Raw genomic sequence first — 19,451 nt, 5'->3', positions numbered from 1 at the left:
AGGTTTGCAAACCAGTACCGTTCGACATGTTTACATCCTTTGAGGTCGCTTTTTGTGGACATGACCTGGGCTCTGCTCCCAATCATAGTATGGTAAGCTAAGGAGTCTCGACGAGCCTACCAGCGCATGCTCGCACATGCTGTAGCCACTGACTTACTGCACTGACCAAAGTGCCGATTCAGGAGTGAGACATTGGGACTCGGTGTTTGTTTCCGCGGCCCGTATCAGCATTTAGTAGATTCCAAAGCCATATGCGCCGTCGAACGGAGATGCCGGTTGCGACATGTTTATCTGTCGTTGTCTCGTTGCGAAGCATATCAGGCGCCTCAATAATCCATTTCCACCGCGAAGTTGTCCAAACCGAATAGAACAGAGGACACGCAGTTTAGGTCCGCGCTTGAAGAGCGACGTGCTACAACGGTGGTGATGTCATAGTCCCAACATGCTGGCCAGGCCATGCCGAGGTCAAGCACCATGTCGCGATCTGCGCCGCTCGCACGCTCCCACTCCTATTACTACAACGCAATGATTTGGCATAACGCGACATCAGCGCGTTTCATCTCTTGCTATAGGACTACGTGAGGACTCGGTAGCCATTTTATCTGTGAGTAAGGTGATTGTGCTTGCGATCCACGGTTTACTGACTACGAAGCAGTCTCCAAGAATCCTACAATATGCGTCTATCTCTTCGAGTCCTCAGATCGCAGGGTTGACCGTTACGCTCTAGTGAGCATGGCTAACGCGCGATCACGAGGAAAGCTCGTTGGCTAGGATTCACGTTACAGAAATGCCCTGGCACGTCAATCACAGGATATTTGCGCCTTCGCTACTTCATGTACATCGGTAACTGCGATGGAGTTGTTGCTATCGATTGCAATATACAGAAGGAGTGAATCGCCATGTTCCAAGGACTGCAACGCGAGTGTTCAAGTCGGATCTACGCCGCACCATCAGGCTCTTTGTCCACTTTTCCATGCCAATATCTGTTGCTTGTCAGTCGATTATTACTCCCCATCACTTACAATTATCGCATACGCAACGCTATATACGATTTAAGTCGTCTTTCTGCAGCATCTTATACTCCATAATAGTCCATCACAAGATGCGCGCCTGTCCCCCGAGGTGCGAATGGTTCAGGAATTGCCCAAACCCAGCCCCCATGTACAACGCCTTCTCCAATAAGTGGCTATGAAGTTACTGTATTGAATATGCCCGGATCGAAGTTCCACTTTGCGCAAACGATGGCTGGAGACGCGGCACTTGTGTCAACCCCGAGAGCCAAGACTGGTTCTGTGACTCGCATGCAAGCCGATGCGATACCATTATAGAAAGGCCATCAGGTCGCCCTACGAGAAATTTACATCGCTGCATGCGGATCGGAACCCTGAATCAGGACAATCATAATGGCTGAAACTACTGTATCGGACACGTGCCAGACAACCGGGGACCGCTCAGTATCGAGCTAGCCACATCACCACAACGACCTGCTCTACAATTGATAGGACATCCGATAGACTCACAGATTTCCATATCTACACTGCATCTTTCCGATAATATATCAAGGGATTCGGTACCGATGCCATCGTCGCATACATCATACCAGCCCCGCACAGTAACGACAAGTCGCAGACAAGCTCTTGGGACAATTCAAAGCCAGGATAGAGCTGTTGCTCGTGCCATTGTATCGCGTTCCACAGGTCTAAGAGTAGTCTCCTGACCTTTAAATGATTTCCCATATGTGTCTACACAGCCCCAGTGTCTTGTTGCACGAATAGCAAGCGCCATCTCGTCGCTGTCTGCGGTTCTTTTGTTACCCGAACGCGATCTACTTTCATCGTTCACAGGCGTAGTCCCTGCAGCACAAGGTACTCCCGCAGTTGTAGCAGTATTGCCGCACTCGACATCCCAAGTCGACTTGGATATTTTCTCAACTGTTGTAGATGCCGAATGTTGCACATGTTCGGAGCCGCAAAGGAGTATGCGTCGTGTCATCGTCTGGAAACATATGTTCTGTGAAGAGTATTTGTCAAAGCAAGTCAGCGGACTGTATGCGAGGGCTCATGATTGTCCGCTTTGCCGGAAGGAGGACATGTTTGAAGGCACAGACTGGGAGACATATTGAGCTTGACGGAATTACTGCTATAAAATACTCTTGATACGAATTACAACATTGTTTTACTTTCTCTAATCCACTGATGAGTTCCCCCTCGCTAACAGTGTGCTCTCACTTGGAGAGGGTTAGGGTGTCCTTTCCGCCTCTCACCTCGTCAAACTCATCACTCACCTCCGCTATCTTCTGTCAGCTTCCAGCAGCGTTTGCAAGTCTTGGCATAACAAGACCAGCTCTACTGGTATCTTGCAGCGTGATGCTATATTCTTTCTTCCACCTCGATTGAAGTTCAGATCGTATACAAAAACATGTCATCGCCTTCGCAGCTGAAAGACATCTCGTAGGTGCCACTACTCCATATAAGATGGTCTTGACGCCAAAGCTGACTCACTGTAACCCGCAGGCTCTTCAACGACCCGATCCTCTCCGACGTCAAGATCCGCCAGATTTACAAAGGCAAGACCAAAGAATACTTCGCACACAAAGCCAACTTGTCTGCACATTCCAAGTGGTTTCTAAAAGCATTCACAGGCAACTTCAAGGTACGATCAGATCTACTGGCTGGAAGGCAAGCCACGCTAATCATATACGTTAGGAGGCAACTGAGCACTCCGTTGAAGTGCTCGATGACGACCCTCGGGCCTTTGAATACATGCTCAAGTTCATGTATACAAACGAAATAGTCCTTCCACCAGTCCAGTGTCCCAATCACAAAACGAAGATCGATCGCGACATTCTGACTCCCATCCGCCTTTATATTTTGGCTGATAAATACGAGATTGCGCCTCTTCTTCGACACACATCTAGTCAGGTCGCGGCTGCTATGAACACCCATAGTTCGTTACTGAAGGGCGAAGCAGTTCCGACTATCGTGGCAGCCTACTACAACTGCTGTACGTGTGCGCGGAGTGTCATGGGAGATGCCATAGCAAGCGGGCTGATCAAAAGTCCTTCACGGTGGTTGGGTCATGGAGATAAGGAGGCATTAGGTAGCCTAGTCATTGCACATAGTCACTTCGCAGCAGATCTCATTCTTGCCCTCAGAAATGCAGGACGTCTACGCTAGAAAGTAGATGAAGTCTTCTACGAAGACACGCATTGAGTCTCAACTTTCTGGGTGGAGACGAAGAAGTAGCTTTCAGGCGGCACATACGGGAAGGAGATGTGCTACATAGTACCTAGACATACTTTAAATGGAGCCTGTACTACCCTGGTGCGAAGAAAACGCTATTGGGAAGATGTATACCAAATATCCTGCACATATAGCCTGTACTTCTATATCATAATTAAGAAGTCATGTCAAGCACACTGCTCCCCTCCCACTGACCCCATAGCTTCCGCATAACACCCTGTCTCTCTACCGTATCCTGTAGATTCTTCAGCGCAGCAAGCCTGCCACTGCCGTCTTTCATCTTCCAGTTCCAGCCCTCCGAACGACCAGCCATGACGAGCTTCCACTTCGCCTTGTTATTGTTTGGCTGCATGTGCATCTCAGGCTCGCTGTGTATACTTACCAGATCGCGAGCTTGTAAGAAGGCGAAGTTGGATGTACCCTGCATACATTCGCGGACCTCAAGGATCTTCGGGGCGAGGTGCGGGTTGTACACACGCGCAGTGTCTGCGAGTCTTAGTAAAGTTCTGGTAAAGCCACAATGAAATTAGATACTTACTGAGGATACCAATTTTCATCTCATCAGCCACGTCCGCGACGGCTACTTCCTTCTCCTCGTGACCTGTCTTCTCAACTATCCTCACGTTGATCTGGCGTCCGCTGACTTTGCTCCAGCACAGCTCTTGTACCGCGCGTTCTGCGTCTTGCTCGCCGGCGATCTTGATAAACGTACGTAGAGGATAGGCGAGGTTCTTGACGTTTGGCAGTGCAAAGTCAGGCGAGATGGTGAAGTCCTGGAAGAGCTCAAGCACGTCTCGGCGAGTGAGTTGCAGTGGGTAGTTTGAGAGCTCGATGATAGCCCAGCGCATGTTTGATGGTCGTGGTGGTTTTGGAGAGGGTGACGGTGTAGGCGGTGTAATCGGAATCAAGACCGAGTGAGGAAGAGAATTTGAAGGTGGTGCGTCGCCGCAGGTGCGGAGTGAGTGAACGACCTTGGTGGAAATTTGGTGAGCGCGAATGAACGCCTCGGTCGTTTGCGCGTCAGAGTCTAGTCTAGTCACTGTGGCTTGGTGTTGAGAATCAGTAGTGTATAGGCAGAAGTTTTTCAATTGGAAAGACGTTCTGCTATGATGGCGGCCGACAGAGGTTATGATGCCAACTTCAAAGCTGCTTGCAGTTTAGTAGTTACGAAATGTATGTATATGCAGTCACCTCAACAAAGAACTCGCTTTCACATTGAATTTGTATATATTGAGATTTTAACCAATGAACGAAGAGACACGAATCATAATAGCTAGGTCAGAACATATGATCGTGGAGAGTAACCTAGATCTTCTTCCAGCAATCGCATTTTGCCCTCGGACTAAACCAATTGTGAATATCGCAGCATCTGAGCAGCATTTAGACGAAGCGGGCGAGGACGGAGGTGTCAAATTATCGACGAACAGTGAAACTATGAACCAAGATCAGGACCATCGCCCGTCGGAAGAACGCATGAGCCTATCGCCGCCATGCCACTCCCAAGTTACCCCGACAAAGGAGACTCCGTTGATCATCCTCCCATCTTTATATTCTCGGGATCCATCCGACGTGCTAGCCGACTACTCAAGTTCATCGGCTGGCATAGGATCGACCAAGTATAACTCCTAGAGCCGGAAGAGCTAGTCCACATCTTGATGAAGAATTGGGAGACCGTTAATAAGTACAGTCGCGTAGTTGAAAGGAAGCGAGATGCGAGTACATGGGTGGAGAGCCTGTCCTACAAATGGGTTGTGGTAGAAATGGAGAAAGATCAAGAAGCTGTAAGAACCAAAAGCGAACCAGATATTGAGAAAGGGAACAAGTAGGATAGTATGACCGGAACAAGCAGTAGGTGGAGCATTAATGAGATGTTGACTGAGATCAGACTTGAAGGTGAAAGCAAAGCGGCACAGCTTGAGATGAAATTACCCACCAGCTTCTTCGTCCCACAGGATTCTAATGTTCCCAAAACCCGATGGCTAACGCTATTGCTTCTCTAGTCCTAACGGCGAGCCAACTACGAATACACACTTGATAAAACCCACATACACCCATTCAAACAGACGTGGAAACTCCTCATCTGAAACAATGCCGCCTCGATCACTCCTGCCTTCCTCTCTCGTCTTTGGTCTTCGGCCCCATATCAATTGACTCCACAGACGTTCTTTCTAGTGTTGACTAGTTGTTCACAAATGAGTCATGGCTCTAAAGAAGGTGGCACAAGTAGTGATAAGAGCCGAAAAGGCAGCCGCGAACGAGATGCGGAGGTCGACGCGCTCCGATTGGCAGCCGGAGAAGGCCGATGGTGGGGCAGGCGCGGGGTACCGTCACCATTTCTACCACCATTCCAGCCCGTCTTATTGCCTATAAGCTTTTTCTTTTCTTTTTCTTTTTGTTGCATTCCTGTACACATTGGATTGCATGTATTCGAGTTTACCTTTTACCCTGTCCAGTTGTCTTTTCCGCCTCAGGATAACAGCAGCCGATCACTGAAGCAGCACCCCACCCTCTCCCGAACGCGTCTAGCGATAGTCGTCAAAAGTATGACCGAATCAATCCCTAAAATACAAACTGCAGGTTGGATCCAGGATCCAGGTCCAGACTGCGTACTCCAAATCCGAAACGATGTTCAAGTCCAGACTCCTTCCACCGGCGAACTCCTCGTAAAGCTCGAATACAGCGGTATATGCCATAGCGACTGCCATAATCTTGTCTCTCCTGGGAAATATACCGAAGTACCTGGCCATGAAGGTGTGGGAACTGTCGTATCACTCGGTCAGGGAGTGTCAGAAGAGTTGCTAGGAAAGAGGGTGGGCATAAAGTGGCTTTGGAACGCGTGTAAGGAGTGCAGTAGCTGTAAACAGGGCAAGGAGAACCACTGCGCCAAACAGAAGAACACCGGCCGAAGTGTATGGGGCACCTTGCAGCAGTATGTTGTTGCGGATGCGGAGTTTGTGACAAGGATACCCGAGGGAGTCAAGAGCGAGATTGCAGCGCCACTACTCTGTGCAGGTCTTAGTCTTGCGGGCGCCGTATCGAAACTCACACCCGAGGTTAACCCAGGCGACTTTGTGGCTATCATTGGTGCTGGAGGTGGTCTTGGACATATCGGTGTGCAAATTGCTACTATCAAGGGATACAAGGTCATCGCCATTGACAGTGGTGCTGAGAAGGAGAAGCTGACTAAAGAGATGGGTGCCGTGGCTTTTGTGGACTACGCCAAACAGGATGTGGTACAAGCAGTCAAGGATCTCACAGATGGTGAAGGTGCGCATGGCGTTATCTGCGTCGCAGGAAGCGAAAGAGCGTATCAGCAAGCTCCAGCGTTAGCGAGAAATAGTGGTGTGTTTGTTTGTGTTGGGCTTCCGCCCGACACGTTCATGTTCCCCATGTCTCCGATCCACATCGCTAACAGAGGTATGTCTTGACATTTTCCCTGGATACTATAAGCATTTCGTTAACAGCACCAGGATTGGTCATTAGAGGATCGTCAACAGGTAGCGCCAAACAGATGGATGAACTACTACAAATGGCTTTGGAAGGCAAGATCACACCGAAGGTCGAAGTATACGATTTTGCCGACTCTCCGAAGATTCTACAGGAATTGCAACGTTATGAAGTTACTGGCAGGAAGGTAGTGCGGGCACCATAAGAGCGTGGCTGGCTTTGTTCGGATGTAGCAATTGAGCGAATGCATTGGCGTGGTGTTTAGGATGTGTATGCAGTGGCGTTGAAGTGGTGCGTGGAGCGGAGTCAAAGATGTGTATGTTGTGAGTTAGGGTGTAAAGTATGGGAAATCTACACGAGCTTCGATGCGATACTTTTATAGGAGGCCATGGCTATGCGAAAGCTGAATGGCGACAACCGTATGTTCACGAATTCGCCTAGGCACTACATGGGTCCGTTCAGACGTATCCCGACCTCTTAGAGACACCTAATTAATACATGAGTCTCGTTTAATACCAGTCTCCACTTTCTTCATTTGCCTTCACATCCATCGGATTCATACTCATAATCCGCTGCCCAGGTATCGTATCCGTAAACGCACTTTCAAACACACCACTAACGGCTCTTCGCCCAATTTCCACAAAACTGTCGTATGTGTCATTTTCGCCCGTGATAGCGCTCCATTCAGGATCTGTAGGGCTGCGTGCAGGTCCTAGATCACTCCAGCGGGTAACGATGAGAGCCTGTTTGAAGCGTTCAGGACCATTACCGCGCACACTCTTATCTTCGACGAGTTTGAGTTCAAACAAGTATTCAGTCGGGCATTTTGGACAGCGGCGCATCGGTCGGCACACGGAGCAGAGATGAACCATACCGACGGCTTTTTTTCCTAGGTTGCGTTCGCGGAACTTGTCAAGAGCCGTTGTTTCGGAGTCGTGGACGTGAGGAATATGCTTCAGTGCACATTTGGGAATCGAAGTTAACAACCCATGTTTCCAATGCGCGCATACGCTAAAGTAGGGTGTGTAGTCTCCACGGCTAAACAGAAGCATGCGCTTTGCTGCATCTGTCATACCACCTTCGACATAATGTTGTGATCGAATGCGCATCAAGACGTGACCTTTGTCAGTGATGTGATAGGTAGAGTCATGGCTCCAGTCTGAGTAGCTGTCTTTCCAACGGCGGCCCAGCGACTGATGGGGAATGCCATATTCGGGACCGTAAGCCCAATGGCGGCGGGCTAGTTGAATAAAGGCGAATGGTAGTGTGCGTCCATCGCTGAGTCGGATTCGTGGCGGCGGGATGCGAATATTGGTTCGGTTAGGGCATTCGAAGAGTGGATTGAGAACATTTTGGGGTTTCAGCGTCTCTAGGCCAGGCTGGATCCGTAAGTGCCACTGTGCGCAGGGGAAACAGAAGAGATGACGTGGCATCTTGTGATCCATTGCAAGTAGGAAGTCGAGCCGTTGTGGCCGATGCAACGGGTCCAAAAGTAGTTTGTATGGATGTCTACCTAGTCGAGCGTACATGGTCCGGCATGTAGACGATAGGTTGGCAACGTCAAGTGGTGATAGAAAATCTGCAACGTGAAGCCATACTTCAGGCGATGCGCTGCCAAGTAACGCCATTCCATCGGGCTTCGTAGGGTCATATAGTATGGATTGATCATCCCGTTCTTCCTCAATAGTATCCACTCCATCAATGTACGTGAAGGCATGCATCATGTCTGTCAAATCCTTTCTTTCTCCAGTATCTTTATCGAGAACATCATCGGCTCTTGTGGGCTTCGAGGGTGCTCGATGAGCCTTGCTCAGCTTTGAAGGCTGAGATCTCGATGGCGCGTAGGGTAGAGTTTTCTCATGTTCCAACTGCGGTATTGATGCGGATCTCGAGCTATGTGATTGATATAAAGGTGCAGCGTACTGTGGTTGTCCTTCTGAGTTGCGGCGGTAGTCGGCCGCTTGTTGCGCAGGCTGTAGATAGGCGTTATTGGTATGCGTAAGAGCATCAACGGCAGCATATGGGTGGTCACGCAACGCATGTGGCGCGAGACCAGTGATATCTTCATAGGTTGGTAAACCAAAAGCGTTCTCTGAGAGATCGCTTCTTTCGTTTGTGAAGCTGCCAGAATCTTGGCGGTTGGTGTTCGCTACGTTCGCAGTTGAGTCAAGCTTTCCAAGTATATCGCTTCGTGATCCTTTCTTGGATAGCTTCTTCCGCGTACCCGGCTCTTTTGGTTGTTTCCCTGATCGCATCCCAAACATGGCACGTAGGCCGCTTTTCTTGGTTTCTCGCTCCGCCATAGTGGAGACCACCCCAGCTAACTGTGGAGATAATGATAGGGTGTCGCTGGGCTCAAGACGGGGTTCCAGAGTCAGTGCGACACGAAAGATGAACAGGAGGGTATGCGCAGGCGGTATTGGTATAATTCACAAGAGAGATGTGCTTGTCAAAAGATGTTTATCGAAATTGCCGCAGGGTGGATGATGATCGTCATAGCGTGGCGGCTCGTTTCGGCAGGGGATCCGTACTCATCCGCTCCTCGACTCGTCCACTAGTACGCTCAATCTGTGGGTACATGTGCCGTCATAAGGAACAGCGCACATGCAATGAGCGGCAATCCAGACCGCTTGAAGGTCGACGTCGTGTGGGCTGGCAGTGCACGATGGAGTTGAAGGCACGCGAAAGATGCGCGATATGCATTGGCCATCTGACGTAATCCGCTAGAGGTTTGCCGATCCTTCACGCTTTCCCACCACCCAACCTCCTCATCATTTCCAGCACCGTTTCACTGCTTAACAATACAATCGCATCATGACAAGGTAATGGAGCTACTCTTTGGAATCGACAACACTCAGACGCAATGCGAAATGTACGCTAGTCTATGTACACCATCCAAATATGATCGATTGAGCGTCTCACTGGACGCACTTAGAAGCATGACAGGCTTGTCACTCTAGAACCATCCGCTCTACACAATTACGGTACAGATTACAACTCACAGCACCCACGCCCATTGTCTTTCTTGCCAATCCTTTGTGCGCCCTGTAAACCGATCCAGGCAAGACGAAACGATGATCGCGTACAAAAGGACCTAGTTGATGTCAAGCTTGGAGACTACCTTCGAAAGCTCATCTTCTTCTGATCTATCGCCCGTGGACCGTGATGCTACATCATCCGATGTTCTACCTAGGTTCCGACGAAGACTGTCGATACTATCGCGATCTTAGACAGTCTGCACACCCCGATGGATATTGACGTCGTCGAGCAGCGTTGTCAACCGATCAGACTGGCAACTATCAGCCGTACCATCAATTGTGGGGGCGACAGAGAATGTGAAAGAGACCAGTATATGGAGATTCTTGTGAAAGAAGAGATACTCCGAACGGACCATAACCTCGATTGTGTCGAGTGTCGTGGTGTGTACGGAAAGCGGAGCGCTGATCTTCATAATCTGAGATCTGCTCTTGAGTAAGCGTTCGATAGCCGGGCAATTCCAATCCGGTGTTCTGATGCTGGTCTTTTGCGACATGAGGAGAGGAGACGATGTCGATTCGACTAACTCGGTGAAGAGCCATATGAGCGGTATGCTCCAATCGGTTGTTTGCATGTCGGTTTCGAGGTCGGATTGCAAGCGTCCGAAGACTTGGCGAAGGACAAAGCGCGCGCCTGTCCATGGCTGGCTGTTATTGATAGACACGTAGAGGTCGTGCAGGGTCGCTGGCATGGGGAGGCAGAGATCAGTTAGCAGTTCGACTACGACAGGGGCCCATTATTCGTCTTCTAAACTCTGGCATATATGATTTTGATGGTGCACTTGAGCTTGTCTGGGTTTGCGTCAATGTTGTCAGTCACTTCGCGCATGATGGCTTCGGCGGTCTCATCCGAGTCATCGACCGAGCTGTTGTGCATCAAATGGACGACTGCCATGCGGAACATATCAGAAAACAAGGTCGATATTGCGATAGCTGTGTCACTCATCATGATCAAGACGGTTATTGGTGGTCTAGAGTTGTGGGTGTGGAGAGTTTGTTTCGTGGAAGTTATAGGCGGGCAAAAGGTTCTGCATGTACGGCTTTCACAGAACGCGCAAGCCGCTTTATCAGGGTTCTATAGCTATTACTGACTCTGGACCCTTATTTCTTCTCAAGAGGAGCGTACTTCTAACTTCTCGACCTCCACGTCGAGTTTCTCGCGATCATGTAGTCTTTACTTTGAATGGCCTTCCAGATACCCCAAAATCCGCCTAGTGGCCAGATGCTCCTTAGTCTCAATCCCAGGTCTTTGTTCGCCATGTTCGTATACTTCTCGATATCTACATGCACTTTGTCATAAACCTCTGGTAACATCTCCGCGTTGTACTTCTTCCTCAGTCCTTGATGCCATTTGTGGTCGAACTGTGCCCAAAATTCATCTTTGCTATAATACGTCTGCGCATATAGCCACTTCATACCACCCATCTCGCCGAGCGTCTTCTCCAGCGCACGGTTCTTCCGGAGGTAGGTGGTTGGGTCTTTGGGACCAAAACCCCAGAGACCAATGTTAAGCATCTGGTCGGATTTTAGAGCGCCTTTAGTATGGGGGTGCATCGTTGGTTGCGGACTTTGCTTCAAAGGACAGAGCCAGAGAGGCCAGATATTGAAGGTCTTATCGGTGTAATCGATGAACTTTTCTGCATTGGGGTAGGGTAAAGCCATGTCTTGCACAATATAGCGTGTTGCAATGCCGGATGCATGTAGAGCTCGGTAGAGCATGCGCGTATGAAGGAAGTCGTCAAGGAACCATCGAGTGTACTTGTTGAAGGGAAAGCGCATGTAGCTGAAAGCGGATCGGCCAACCCAAAAGCCACCGCGGTCGTAGCGGAACATATACTCGGCTAAAGGTATGTACTCTACGACTGGCTTGGTGGAATTTCGTGTTGCGGCTTCCACATGCAGGTAGAACCATGGGTCCCAGGGATTACTGAAAGTTTGCGGCTTGGTGTTTGGTGGTAGCTCATCCGTCATCTCGCCTGTAACGATCGCACCATGCTCTTTGCTGAATAGAACTCCATCGACGTAGTCATTCTTCTCGCCTTTATCGCCTCGTGTATGATCTTCGACTTCCTTAACAGCTTGAGCAACACTGCGTGTGGGATAGTATGTCGTCTTAACATATTTTTTAGCCTCGATGAGCTTTAAATCCACGAGTGTAGTAACGCCCAAGGTACCGACTGCACCAGCAGCTCCTCTGAAGAGGTCTTCGTTTTTCTTTTCGCTAGCCTTGGTCACCTCACCGTCTGGCATGACCATCTCAACCTCATTGATGGTACGATCGAAGAAGCCGAACTTGAAGCTGCTACTCTCGCCGGCCGTTCCCGCATACCCACCGCCAACAGTGATACCAGGAAACTCCATCACAACGGGTGGCACAAGGCCATGCGGTAGCGTAGCTTCTACGAGGCGATCCATGGGCACATTTGGCTCAACAAGCGCAGTCTTGCTTTGTGTGTCGACACTGATGACATTTCGCAGAGCACTAATATCTACGATATGCTTCTTGAGATTCGGACGCGTGCTGTTGGTGGAGCCGTGAGATATCCGGAAGGGCTCTTTGCGCGTAAAGTAGTCTTTAACTTTTGACGCAACTTGCGCGACGACGCGCTGATGGCGATCCATCATGGAGCAAAAAGATGGAAGAATTGAAAACGCCGGCGAATGCAAATGCTACCGATACATGATGTGTACTCTAAATCTATGGTCGAAGCTGCGCGTTTGACGGTCAAGTCGGTAGGGACGCAGATTTTCTCCGATGCGCTAAACTTCACTAGTCCAGATCAGGGCTGTCTTCTTTCTTCATCACGTCTCTTGTCATGCACCTATTGTCACTGACATCAATTTAATTGTATTCTATTGACGCCTATGTCACTGTGGCGTGCACTCTGAGGTTGACAGCTACCAAAATTTGATGCTTTCTAGTTATCATTCGGGGAGCCTGAATACACAACCGGTCTATGACCTCATTATATCTGTCGGGGAGAAACGCAAGGAGTGTTTTATACAAGGCAGAAATTCAGGAGGTGCGGAGGTGACAACTACTATGCTGCAGTCTACAACAGCACATAACAAGAAATCTCATAATATCGGAAAGTTTTGTAGACTGTAAAGTCGTTAATTCGGATGTTCAATATCCATGTTACGCTTCATTACAGTAGACAAAAGAGAAGAGCTTGCTAAGGAGCGCTTATTTCTCTTCTTGAAAAGGGTGGAAGTTTTGCTGTTGCACGCGGAAATGTTTGTGACGCGTCCGACTGATAAAGACGCAACTCACACCGTCTTCCTCAGCGCTCAGCAACTAAGCTAAGCAGTCAATGAAAAAGGTGGTCGCGCGACGTCAGGCAAAACAATCACGCAGCGACTCGAGCTAACCGTACAATGACACAGCTCAAACGCACTAGCCAGAGAATACTTCATAAGAGTAGGCGCTGGGTAAACGAGACATATCGAATCGCCACCCCTCACTGTTTGCAGTGAGATAAGCGTGCAAAAAGAGGCAAGATGTTTCAACCAGTTGCCATCGTCCATAGGAAGTCCAGATAGACAATGCGCTGGCGAAGATATTGGGTCAAGCTCAACACCCTTTTGACTTGTAAAGCCCAACGAGAGCGTCATCTCTTTAGGGAAAAGAAGAGAAAGTATTGGACATGGGTGTCGGATTGCGTATACTGCAGCGCGCTAGAGACGCGCTAGATGCTTACTTATCCTGCGCGCGCCACTAGGTTTCGATGTTTCGCCTTCCGGTCTGCAAACACCACGTCTGAGTATCTCACGCTTCTTACAATTACTTGCAATGTCAAGCGCCCCATGGCCTAGTTCTTTTCTTTATATCTCAACAAGTGGGCTGTACTCATCGGCGCCACTTACTGGCATTTCTTCTTTTAAGATAATCCAATCACGTTTTGGGTGTATGCATAGGCAACGCTCAGCTCGAGGTCGATGAGTACAACAGAAATTAGGCGCCATGAAAGTACACAACACCCCGAACAACTTTGCAACAATACGATATAGTCTGCTGAAGCTGTGATACGGTCGTGTGCTTGTAGTCTGGAGACACGTCCCATCTGAAATGGGTTAGACTAATTGCCGTTGAGCTTCACAAATTAGAGCTTGTCGTAAGCTGACAACAGATCATCTTCTGCGACACAAGGTCTCTTCGTATTCATTGGAATCGCTGCGTCTATTTCCCTAGGTCTCTTCTCTATTCAGTCTTTTATCTTATCACATACCGCTATTACCGCTCCCTGTAAAGGTTACATCGGCCTTGCAGAAGCGGGGCGGGGACACTTGACGGCAGCCAAGACATGGGTGTCTTAATACGACGATATAACCCACAGCGCTTCAACGACATGACTGTCTCTTCTATCGACTCATTCCGAATATGTTGTTTTTGGCATTGCCGCATTTCATCTGTCTTGTTGGCGCGCTGCAGCTTCTGCCACCCGTCTCATCAGACTACAGCAATACTAGTGACCTCGGTTTCTCAATCAGCTCACATGCAAGGAAGATATATATCGACAAACGCTTTGCTGGTAAAAGAGACTCAGAAGGTCTAACTCTCATACCGCCATCCGCTTATGAATTCGCTGATACATTTCGCGCTGACCTTTCGTCGCTTTTCGGTGGTTCTTGGATTTTGGAGCAAGTAGACGACTTTCCTCCCACTGGTATTCATCTCGGCCCTATTCACGATAGCAATAACTCATTGGCGTATGAGAATGGTCAACCTACAGAAGAAGGATACGAGCTTGATGTCACCAATGGTAGTGTGTACATAGGCGGGACTGGTGCGAGGGGCATGTTTTGGGGAACACGCACTCTATTGCAAGAGCTGCTGATCGGAAATGGATCTCTTGCGACGGGCCGGGTAGTTGATGCGCCCGCATACAGCACACGAGGGTTTATGCTCGATGCAGGTCGCAAATGGTACGATAAAAAATTTCTCAGAGAGCTCTGCACATATGCCTCGTTCTTCAAAATCTCCGAGTTCCATTACCACTCTAGCGATAACTATCCCCTAAATAGGGGGCATAACGAGACCTGGCAAGATGTGTTCTCGCACTTCTCGCTGTTTCCGGAAGAAAAATCAGAGCTGCAGGGCATTATCCAGCGCCCGAACGAGACGCTGTCACGCGCCGACTTCGAAGACTTTCAAGAACATTGCGCACAACGTGGCGTCACTGTCATTCCCGAGATCGAAGTTCCAGGCCATGCTCTAGCAATTACAAAGTGGAAGCCTGAGTTAGCGTTAGCAAAGAAGGATCTCCTGAACCTGAGCCACCCCGATGCCATTCCCACTGTCAAAGCAATTTGGTCGGAATTTCTACCATGGTTTCACACAAAGGAAATTCACATTGGCGCAGACGAGTATGATCCTGACCTGGCGGACGACTACATCAACTTTGTCAATGAGATGTCCAATTTCATTAACAGCACTTCCGGCAAGCGTGTACGTATATGGGGTACTTATGAGCCATCCGAGAATCTCACCATCTCGAAAGATGTCATCATACAACACTGGCAGTACGGACAATCAGATCCTCTTGAGCTCCAGCATGACGAATATAACATCATCAACTCCGAGGACTGGTGGGCTTATATGAGCCTCAAGAATGATCATATGCCCATCCTACCAGCGCCGTACCCCCAATTCTACAACGTTACGCGCACGATGAACTTTGCCAATGTACCGAGCTGGCAATGGGAGCCGTCTCTTTACAACCCAGTCAACACTACAGAGCAGGTTCAGCCCGGTGCTAGCGGCAACAAGGGTGCTATTCTCGCAGCTTGGAATGACAATGGCCCGGATGCGACTACCCAACTTGAAGCCTACTACGCGATGCGTGATGGTATACCTGTCATGGCGGCGCGTGCATGGGCTGGTGCGCGAGGTGCAAAGATTGACTCGGACGAATTACTGGACAGCGTTACGTTCTTGGTATGTACAGCGGAAGAGCGAAAGCGATGCACTTTGACCTGGTGGCTAACGTGTAACTGATTAGGCAGCTAGGGCACCCGGACAGAACCTCGATCGTCGTTTCAATAGCGCGCAAGTAGATTTGCAAGGCTCAACGTTATTATCGTGGACGCAAGCCTCTACTGATAATAGCACCGCGACGCCAGATATCGGCTCTTATGGACCACCGTACACGCTTACCCTGGACATATCCTCACCCTTCACCCTGTCTAGCCCTGATACTTCGTTATCTCTAAGCAATATTTTCAGGAACTCCAGTGGCAGCACTGCAACACTTATGTTCACCACTGCCGATGGCTTCGAATACCCTCTACGGTCCGTGTCTCCTAGTGATGGCTTCGATCTTGGCCATCCAGGTCGCATATGGACGAACCAGTCGACATCCTCCCACGAGATCGTGCCTATTACCCTCCCAGCTAGGTTACGCATCGAGACTGATGTAGTGAATGGCAGTCGCGTTTGGGTTAACAATACATTCGCCGGACGGTTTGAAGTGTTCGTATTTGGGGGACGCAACACGCTCTTCAGCTGGAGCCAGATGGCTCTCGTTGCGCCGCTAGACTTATTAGAGGGTGGCGTTGATAGTCTGACGCTTCAGGCTGGCGTTCAATTGGGTTCGTCGCAGTACGGTGAGGGCAGATATGCAGGGTCATCCGCGAATCTCATTCACAACGATGCGCAGTCTTCTTCCTCAGTCCTCAACGCCAGGCCAAAGTACCAATGAAAGACAGCCAAAGGCGAACAGGCCTGACGAGTTGGAAAAGGTAGCTGGTCCGTAGCGCTAGTCCCTTCGAAATCGATCACTTATGGATAGTATAGGAGCCCGTACCTCACTCTTTTCATTGCAGCTTAGTAACCGCACGTGTGAGATCCCGCCCAAAAGGGAGTGATCATTCGGGCATGACATGCCCATCCATCGATGCCCATGGATAGTAGCGTGGGGACGACGTTGACCTCGTTCGTGGTTTCAATGTCAGTCACCAAGGCCTTGGTGTACTTGTATGCTCTGTACAAACTCCAACGACGTGCTTCCTTCTCTTATAGAAAGCTGTCGTTGAGCAGCGGTACGGGTATGTCCCGCATACGAACGTTGTAACAGCACGCACGACAGCACTCTGCGGACCCGTGACACCCGAATAGGCAACGAAGTGTTGAGGGATTGATCGATTCCAGATTGGAGACCTTTTTTTAGTGTTGACTTCTCCGCGAACCGACTTGAAGGAGGTGGGAGGCCAGAGCTGCTTCCAACAACGATTGTGGATGCAGGCATCGTTTTCGCCGCTTCTGTAAGCAGATTGCGAAAAGTAATCTCACGAGCTAGAGAGCATATGCCTTCACAGTTCTCCTCGTGTGCGGCGAGCATATAAAGATCTGCGTGGTACTGCGAGCATCTTTTCGAACACCGAGAGGGGCCACGACTGTCATCTGCGAGGGCTTTAGCCTCGATGCGTTCTGGTTCACATCCGCGGATTGGTTTCCACAGGCAGCTGATCCATGCTCTTTGGCCTTCGCTGTATACCGCCATCAACTTCGCGTGCTGTACCGCAGTGATGTATGTCGTAAAGTCGAGCGTGTAACCTTTTAGACAGAATATCTTGGAGTCTCCATCTTCGAGTGAAGAGTCTGCTAACGTTGTGGCACGCGGATCTGTCTTATGCGCAGTTGCGACGTGTTTTGTTCGAGTGCGAGAACTGTCTTGCTCTTGCATGGAAGGCCACAGCAACCTTGAATTGGTACTTGTAGACCTCCTGCATCTTGAAGAGCTGGATGTCTTACCTGAGAATCGGTGGCGTAGGTAAAGTGACTGCGTTGTCATCTCTCTTGCTATATAAACTCTCATTCATGTGGTGGGCATCGGGGGAAAGTAGCAGGTCGTTCGCAGCTGAAGCTATGCCAGAGCGCATGGCAGTTAGAGATGCATCCATACGCAAAATGAGGTTGATTCTTACCAATGGCTACGCTTGGTTCAGTCGCTTCTGATTTCAAGCGCTTTGGAGCAACGTTACGTTCGAGTGGTTGGCCAGAGCGTTTGAAGAAGGACGCGTAGGTACAGATCCACTATTTATTCGGAAGCCAGACTGATATATTGCAGCATCGAGGGAGGAGACGAAGATCTTTGCATATGTTGCAGCCGGCAGAGTATCCTAAAGGTAAGCGCACCGACATTGTTTCATCGACATTGCAACTGACCAGCAATGGAAGATTCTAGAACTGTACAACGCGTTGGAAGATCTGTATTCGATTGGGTAGATGGAACATTGGATGCTCAAAGCGAGATGAAGCGTTGAAGGGTGTTTGGGTCCATTTTTTGGGTTGGTATAGAAGCTCACGATTACCACTGCAGCAATCAAGTAGATCAACACGTATGTCAATACAAACTAGAGTTCATAGCTTTGCTTTCTTCTCTCAATATGTCGCTGTTAATCGCTGGATCAAGTAATCTCCACTCAAGACATCTCCATACTTTCTACCCGTCTTTTCATGTGTCCCTGGGATAGCTTCAATCTTGCGCTCGTAGTTTGGGTTGCAGAAGTAGGCTATTGAGTATCGCGGTGGGTACTCATCCTTGTCTGCGTCCTCTGGTTTTGGCGGTGGCTCTACGACACGATGCAGCGTTGACTTGATGGTGTCGTTCGACCAACGTGCTAATAAATCGCCAGCGTTGATGACAATGGTGCCTTCAATGGGAGTGGCATTGACGAACGTGCCTTTCGGTGAGCGAACTTGGAGGCCACCACGCGCGTCTTGGAAGAGGAGAGTTACAGAACCTGTAATTGTGTCAGTCGATTTCTCCTGCCAGCTCAAGTCGATCGCCATACCGTAGTCGCTATGTTCTCCTGCGCGGACTTGCAGCTGCCCATCGTTCCTCTTGAAGATGCTCTTCGACACACCAGGGTAGTGCAGCAACCTCAACGTGTTGTCACCCGCGTCTGTGAAGCCATCGAACCAAGTCTCCTCAATGCCCATACCTAGCGCAATAGCGCGCATGACTTGCATGTGGAGGCTCTTGCATGTCTCAAAGAAGCCCATCATCTGCTCCTTGAACTCCTTAGCCTCGTCGTCTCCGCTTGGCCACATGTTCGGTGTCTCGGGCTGGTCGTCGCGTCCAATCTCCATACTCTCTTTCAGATCTGGCACCAAAGCGCGCATCTCCGCTTCTGTACCCGTCTCTTCCAACACCACCAGCTTTTCCCGCCCTTGTGTTACATAACCGCGATTGGCGGCGGCGGAATACCATGCTAACTTGTCTTTTTGCTCTTTCGGCCGAGCGAAGAACTTAGCAGAGTGAGAGAATACGGTGGAAACGGTCGAAGGGGATATGCCGTGGTTCTTGAGGTAGACAAAGCCCGCGTTTTGGAAGCCTTTGAGGACGGCGTCGGCGGTTTGCTTCTTCGCGTTAGGATTGCCTGAGAGGAAGGCAGAGAAGTCGATGAGCTGAACGTTATTAGATGCTGAGCATAATTTCTGGTTGGGTACAAAATACCGGAATCTCCAGGTCATCCTGGGAGACGGCTGAGTCTACTTTGATATCCGCCATGGCGTCACTGGTTGACGCGTTGCGTTGGGTCGAAGTTGGTGTGGGATGTGGGATAACGGCTACTAAAGAGACACACACACGTGCTGGAAAGGAAGGTACTGAGATCAGGCGATTGACGCGATACTAGCGGCCATCTCCGTAGCTCAGCCATGATGGGATGGCTAGGTGTTGTTGGCGGGGTTGTTGCCGAAGACAGAAGGTGTACACGAGTG

General features: G+C 49.6%; 8 protein-coding genes across 8 annotated transcripts; 3 read left to right on the top strand and 5 right to left on the bottom strand.

Moving 5' to 3' along the window:
* Positions 1-2,418: 2,418 nt before the first annotated feature.
* Positions 2,419-3,176, top strand: ALTATR162_LOCUS6138 (uncharacterized protein; the record flags this gene model as incomplete). The annotated part of the gene is made up of 3 exons (XM_043313759.1): positions 2,419-2,450; positions 2,514-2,652; positions 2,706-3,176. The coding sequence occupies 3 exons, from the start codon at positions 2,419-2,421 to the stop codon at positions 3,174-3,176; spliced, it is 642 nt and encodes a 213-aa protein (XP_043169694.1).
* A 220-nt stretch (positions 3,177-3,396) lies between these two features.
* Positions 3,397-4,090, bottom strand: ALTATR162_LOCUS6137 (uncharacterized protein; the record flags this gene model as incomplete). The annotated part of the gene is made up of 2 exons (XM_043313758.1): positions 3,397-3,728; positions 3,781-4,090. The coding sequence occupies 2 exons, from the start codon at positions 4,088-4,090 to the stop codon at positions 3,397-3,399; spliced, it is 642 nt and encodes a 213-aa protein (XP_043169693.1).
* A 1,695-nt stretch (positions 4,091-5,785) lies between these two features.
* Positions 5,786-6,894, top strand: ALTATR162_LOCUS6136 (uncharacterized protein; the record flags this gene model as incomplete). Its single annotated transcript, XM_043313757.1, has 2 exons — positions 5,786-6,659; positions 6,713-6,894. The coding sequence occupies 2 exons, from the start codon at positions 5,786-5,788 to the stop codon at positions 6,892-6,894; spliced, it is 1,056 nt and encodes a 351-aa protein (XP_043169692.1).
* Positions 6,895-7,198: 304 nt separating this feature from the next.
* ALTATR162_LOCUS6135 (uncharacterized protein) lies at positions 7,199-8,992 on the bottom strand (the record flags this gene model as incomplete). Its single annotated transcript, XM_043313756.1, has 1 exon — positions 7,199-8,992. The coding sequence occupies one exon, from the start codon at positions 8,990-8,992 to the stop codon at positions 7,199-7,201; it is 1,794 nt and encodes a 597-aa protein (XP_043169691.1).
* A 923-nt stretch (positions 8,993-9,915) lies between these two features.
* ALTATR162_LOCUS6134 (uncharacterized protein) lies at positions 9,916-10,416 on the bottom strand (the record flags this gene model as incomplete). The annotated part of the gene is made up of 1 exon (XM_043313755.1): positions 9,916-10,416. The coding sequence occupies one exon, from the start codon at positions 10,414-10,416 to the stop codon at positions 9,916-9,918; it is 501 nt and encodes a 166-aa protein (XP_043169690.1).
* Positions 10,417-10,852: 436 nt separating this feature from the next.
* ALTATR162_LOCUS6133 (uncharacterized protein) lies at positions 10,853-12,346 on the bottom strand (the record flags this gene model as incomplete). The annotated part of the gene is made up of 1 exon (XM_043313754.1): positions 10,853-12,346. One exon carries the CDS (start codon positions 12,344-12,346, stop codon positions 10,853-10,855), a length of 1,494 nt encoding a protein of 497 aa, XP_043169689.1.
* A 1,759-nt stretch (positions 12,347-14,105) lies between these two features.
* ALTATR162_LOCUS6132 (uncharacterized protein) lies at positions 14,106-16,425 on the top strand (the record flags this gene model as incomplete). The annotated part of the gene is made up of 2 exons (XM_043313753.1): positions 14,106-15,662; positions 15,727-16,425. 2 exons carry the CDS (start codon positions 14,106-14,108, stop codon positions 16,423-16,425), a joined length of 2,256 nt encoding a protein of 751 aa, XP_043169688.1.
* Positions 16,426-18,107: 1,682 nt separating this feature from the next.
* On the bottom strand, positions 18,108-19,239 carry ALTATR162_LOCUS6131 (uncharacterized protein; the record flags this gene model as incomplete). Its single annotated transcript, XM_043313752.1, has 2 exons — positions 18,108-19,136; positions 19,186-19,239. The coding sequence occupies 2 exons, from the start codon at positions 19,237-19,239 to the stop codon at positions 18,108-18,110; spliced, it is 1,083 nt and encodes a 360-aa protein (XP_043169687.1).
* Between the last annotated feature and the right edge of the window lie 212 nt (positions 19,240-19,451).

This window comes from Alternaria atra (assembly GCF_907166805.1).
Source record: "Alternaria atra isolate CS162 genome assembly, contig: 25, whole genome shotgun sequence".
Lineage (NCBI taxonomy): Eukaryota > Fungi > Ascomycota > Dothideomycetes > Pleosporales > Pleosporaceae > Alternaria > Alternaria atra.
The sequence above is the reverse complement of the archived record's forward strand: the minus strand, read 5'-3'. Positions and strand labels throughout refer to the sequence as shown.